At 43.4% G+C, this 5,976-nt stretch overlaps 1 protein-coding gene across 1 annotated transcript in view; it reads left to right on the forward strand.

Annotated features, from left to right (window-relative positions):
* The first annotated feature begins 1,787 nt into the window (after nucleotides 1–1,787).
* Nucleotides 1,788–5,976, forward strand: part of pde8b (phosphodiesterase 8B) — a 23,881-nt gene continuing 19,692 nt past the window's right edge. The window contains 1 exon segment of the mRNA XM_084034860.1: nucleotides 1,788–2,136. Within this exon segment, the coding sequence (XP_083890986.1) occupies nucleotides 1,816–2,136 (321 nt within the window). The 5' untranslated portion in view covers nucleotides 1,788–1,815.

Raw genomic sequence — 5,976 nt, forward strand, 5'->3', positions numbered from 1 at the left:
GGCAGTAGAAAGTGGACTGAAGTTGTCCAACATTACTTTTTTAAATACTGGAAATGTATTTGATTTGCTGTGGAAAATATTTAAAGACATGGGAACTCTAAAGCTCTATAACTTTTTAAGCAGAGACATGAACAGTAGCAGGTATATATATATAGGCCTATATATATATTTATTATTATTTAGAGTATATATATGAGGTATCTGGGATGGATCTTGAGGCCTGTGCGCATGTGCGTGGCCGGCCACCAGGGGGCGGTGTGCTGTCTCAACAGCGTGTTAAAGGAGCTCTATTGTAAACAAACACTTCAAGTTCTCACTACAGTGATCAACGTGACACTATCATATACATTATTATTATTTTTATTATTATTATTATTATTATTATTATTATTATTATTATTGGATGTGCGTTTTAATGTGTTTAAAGTTTTGTCTGTTTTATATATTACGTTACTTAGTTACTTTGCTGCTTAGTTACTTTGTCAGAACGTGTTGGCTCTGACCTCTCGTCTCAAAGTCAATAAATCAAGACATAACATTGAAGCAGCTCTAAAATCCAGTTCATCAACTAACTAATCAATGAGTGAATTTATTGATTATTCTCTGAATCAAAGCACCGTTAAAGTTGATTATAAAGTCCATATATCCCATTGAAGGCTCATCGTTCATTCAGAACAGTCGGACATAAAGTATCTAACTCTAGTTTGTGTTGATTTTGGCGCTCCCTGTGGACAAACGCGGTACTGTTTCTCAGCACCAGACTCCCTTTAGAAAACCTCTCGTTTTACTGCAGCAGCTTTACACAACGTTTCCTGAAAGTCCATATTTTATTTTATGTTTAAAGTCACACGGATGATGTCGTGTTTTCGGGCCGAGCGACGGGATAATTCGTACGACAAAAAAACTAAAGGTCGCAAATGTGCGACTATTTTTTACGATATTATCAACTCTTTTTTTTAATAGAATTTTCATCATCATCATCATTTCCTCATATTTGCTGACGTTTTATCAAGCGGGACAGTAAATCGATTAACAGAGAAGATAATTGTCCCGGTCAGGGGTCAAAGGTCAACCTGAGTGATCGTGATCTCAAAGTAGGAATCTAAATAACATAATAAGAGGAAGTGCAGTGTTTTTTTTTTTTCTTCTTTCTTTTTAAACATTACTCCATTTGCGTCTTTGCAAGCGTATAAATGTGTAATTCATCATCGTGAGGCTTTTACGTGACCTCTGGAGCCGGGACTTGACCTCTGGAGCCCCCCGGGGACTGAAGAGGGTCATGATGGAGAGATAGTAGTGATGTAGAGGGAGGGGGGAGGAGAGGGGGAGAGAGGGATGGACCGTGGCCAGAATAACTAAAGTAGAGACACAGAAGAGATTTCATAAAGGCAGCGAGTCGACGATCCGAGCGGAGATCCGGATCAGGATCCGGATGTGAAGCCGCCAGGTGGTTTAGTCCATCTACCCGGGCTCTCATGTTCCTCTCCTCCAGTCCGGGTGGTACAGGCCACCGTCGGGCTTCTACATCCTCACAGACCCGAATATGATGTCGACACCCGGGATCCTGCTGCAATAGCGGAGGAGGACTGGAGGAACCGGATTCACGTTAAGACAACCAGCACCACATCCCCCCCTCCTCCCCCCTTTTTGATGTGGAGGTGAGACCGGATCCAGCCGATGCCCGGAGACGGACGACAGGAAGGCGGCGGCGGCGGCGTCGGTACCCGGTTCCCGGTCTCCCCCGGTCCCCGCCCCCCCTCCATCCCATCCCCGGCGCGTCGTCGCTGAAAGGCGCGTCCACGCCGCCGAGGCGCGATGGGCTGCGCTCCCAGCATCCACGTCTCCCAGAGCGGCGTGATCTACTGCCGGGACTCGGACGAGTCCAACTCCCCGCACCAGACCACCACCGCCGCCGGCGGCACCGGAGCCACCGGCGCCACCATCTCGCAGGGCACCGCCGCCGCGCTGCACGGGCTCTTCGTGAAGACCGACGCGGCCGAGTCCATCCCGTCCGTGGTCGCCTACCAAAGCCGGCACTCGCGCAACAACTCCAGCCGCAAGGAGAACCTCGTCGGTGGGGGGGGAGGACACGTCCGCATCGAGGCCGAGACGCAGACCAGCCGCGCCAGCGTCAAGGTACGGATCACAGCGGGGGGGGGGGGGGGCTATCCTCTTTATCAATCCTGCAGACAGACGGTAGATTACATGTCACGTGCACACAAGGCACACGCACAGTTAATAATCTATAGTTATTATTATTATTATTATTATTATTATTATTATTATTATTGGACCCCTGCAGGATTTCCTTCTTCCTGAGGAATCAGAAATCAGAGTTCATATCCAAGTTAATGAACTCACAGAGAATAAACAATAAAGTCAAAGTGCTGCAGTCAAAAACATGAATAGAAAAAATTACCATAATGAGAAATACACTATATATATATATACATATGCAGCTATACACCTGTTATGATAATAATAATAATAATAATAATAATAATAATAATAATAATATGTGCAGAAGTGTCATGCACAATATTAATAACTTTAGCATTTAACGTTTAATCGTCACGTAAAAGTCAAAATCTCGTGATGACAAATGAGCATAATAAAGAAAACTAATGATGGAAAATATCCATATATTTTTATTTTTTTAGAGCTGCCAATCGATTTATTCAGCTAAATCCCAGGGTGGGTTAATCACGATTATTTACTCGTTAATTTGTACGAAAGAATCCCATTTCATTTGTATATTGTTGTTGATGTGTAACTTTGATCTAATCTAAACTCTTTAGTCGTGTAAAGATGTAATAAAAACATGAGGACTGTCAAGCAATTAAACATTTTAATCACATTAATCACAAGGTAGCTTAATCACCATTAATCACGATTAATCACCATTTGTAAATATATATGAAATCCCCATCTTCTCTGTATATATTGTTGTGTGAACAGAAGGATAAATGATAAAGGTTTATATGAACCAGAATGTGACAAATACAGATGCACAGATACCAGTTTTTATCAGACCGAGTACAAGATATAAGTACTTAATACTACCATTACAGTTGAGTTGAGTTTGTAGTCGGGATATTAATAATGAGATGTTTAACCTGCTCTCAGTTACAGAGTTAACTGTTAAAGATAAAAAAGATACTTCAAAGAGCATCTTGTCACTTAAAGGTCCACCTTAAAGGTCAGCCCACCTTAAGGGCCTGTCCACACGAAAACGTTTTCAGTGCGTAAACGCAGAAGTCCTGTGCGTTTCGCCCTGCCGTCCATACGAATCCGGCGTTTTCGCGGCCTGAAAACGCACTTTTCTGAAACCAGCTCTCAGGGTGGAAAAGAAAAAAACGGCACCCCTCCGTTTCGTGATCGTTTACAACCAACCGCTAGCTAACTTCCCATGAATGTAGGCATTTATTTGTCTAATTAATCCATCCCACGTGTGACAACGCCTCGTCAAGGTCCTTAGGGTGACGGCTGTTGGTGCTTATTGTTGGTTTTATTTATACGGGCCAAATTGTCATCTTATGGGTGTTTATTGATTGGGTGGATATTTAGCCGTAGCTCTCACGTGTTGCCACAGCAACAGCAAACATCCGGTCACGCTCCGTCTCTTCTTCTGCATTTTTTTAGCAGAAACAGTGCCACATATAGGCCTGGAATATGTACTACAGCGCGCTGAGGCGTTTTCAGTGGATTCGTCTGGACGCAGATTTTCTCGAAACGACGCCAAGGCAAAACGGAGAAAAAAGTTTGTTTTGCTTCGTGTGTACGGGGCCTAAGTGTTGCTGAGCCAGCATTGTTGCTAACGGCAGGGCTAACGGCTACGTTCACAGCTGGAACAGCCGTTGTGTAAATGTGTTGTTTGTGATTTCCTCGGTGAAGACGAGCATGTGAACACATAGTCTTCGTATTTACGATCAAGCCCTAAGGATGTCGTCGCTGCTAACACGTAGAGGAGCAGACGATCGCGTTTTCAGACTACGTTAACCCGTTCAGGCCACGATGTTTAAAAACGCTGATATTGCACATTTAGTTTCTTTTTGAATTCATATATAACTTTCTGCATTCGTAACTCTTTCTTTTCTATTCCTTAACGTATGAGCTGTATTTGTCTCCCGTGTTCCTGATACGGAAGAGAACTGGCACAAAGCGGGTTGAATGAAAATATTTATATGATACCGGATGTTTTCTCATCAGCAGCTGAAATGAATAGCTTGATTAATATTTATAGGTCCGGCAATTTAATACCGCTTTATAGATCTGTGTCATTGGTTCAGGTTGGCACGGTGTGTGTGTGTGTGTGTGTGTGTGTGTGTGTGTGTGTGTGTGTGTGTGTGTGTGTGTGTGTGTGTGTGTGTGTGTGTGTGGTTTTGTCAGCTGTTCTCTCTCGGATCAATGAAACCATTTATTATTAAAAGCATCTGCTTTTCCCTGCAGGATCTTGATAATCTGCCATGGTGTTGATCATGCTCCTGTGTGTGTGTGTGTGTGTGTGTGTGTGTGTGTGTGTGTGTGTGTGTGTGTGTGTGTGTGTGTGTGTGTGTGTGTGTGTGTGTGTGTGTGCATGCATGCATAATTATATGCACAAGTCATTTGTTTACCCCCCTGGTCAGGACTGCAGGGGTGTGAACAGTCACATGTGGCCCGAAAGGGGCCCGGGGGGGGGGGCTCGGTCACAGAGTGGTTCATACACAGAAAGACGATGAATTAACACTTCTTTTCTCATCACGACAACCTCCAGTTGAAAAGTTCAGTGATCGGGAACAACGCGGCTTCTGTGAACCAACGTGATCTGAATGTTCTGAGAAGAAGAAATCTTTTACGGGGGCTTTTTCTTCAAGTCTTCTTCAATCCAGCATGATGTTCATTTAGTACATGATGGTCCATTTAGAGTCCAACAGACCAGAAAGCAGGGGATGCTTTAGGGGGCGGGGCCTACCTGCTGATTGACAGGTCCATTTAGAGTAGGCATAAGTCCCGCCCCCTTTTTTTGGGGGGGGGGGGGGGGTATGTAAGCAAGAGACATCTATTTTGATTCTGTTTGAATTTTGCCATGAATTTTAGATTTTCAGTTTTACTACAAAACAGACTTGATGTGTAAAATAATCTTTTTAAACTGACAAACATCGTGTGTGTAATTCAACCTAACATGTCCACTTCTATCGTTCAGTATACTACTACTACACTTTACTACTACTATACTATACTACTATCAATCTGGGCCGGTTTATTTTAGGAGGAAGTTCGGAAATCATTATACAGAGTAAATTAATTAAATGAATGTAATTATTAAATGTATCGAGGGCTCTTCTTTCTGTGATTATGGTTGAATCTCTGTGTAAAAAATATATACTTTATATTATACTATATTTTCTACTCTATATTTATCTGAAAATATACAAAATAAATCTAACAACTGTGCTTCAGATGGCGATGACTCAGCACGTAGGCTTCAGCACGTTAGAGCTAAATCATTTCTGATCTCCAAACAGTCCAGTTTTCAAAGTGAGAGTTTGAGTCCCGATGAACACACCCCCCCCCCCCCCGTCACTCGCTCCAGAAAAGATTATATGTCGGCTTCTCGAGTGTAAACAACTCTCTCTGTTCTCCGGCTCGTAACGTAAACTCACTCGGTCTGATGTGTATACAGCACGTCATGTACTTGATGTACTTGATGTACATGTACCTGCAGGGCCCCCGGGACGTAATGGTAATGGAGGGTTTATTTATACAGCAGCCTGTCAAAGCCAACGTTACCAAGTGAACAATGGACTGAAATGACTTCACAGCAACACGAGCTGCAGAACGTTAGCAGCTCCAATAATCTGGTGGTGGGAGGGGGGACCCCCCAAATCAAATTCTGCTTAGGGCCCCCAAAAGGCTTGGGCTGGCCCTGAATCCAGCGATAGTTGTTTTCACATCCGTGGTTACAGGAACATACATTCATGATGCCAGTTTGCCAAA

The sequence above is a fragment of the Eutrigla gurnardus genome (genome assembly GCF_963514095.1).
Source record: "Eutrigla gurnardus genome assembly, chromosome: 19".
Taxonomy (NCBI): domain Eukaryota; kingdom Metazoa; phylum Chordata; class Actinopteri; order Perciformes; family Triglidae; genus Eutrigla; species Eutrigla gurnardus.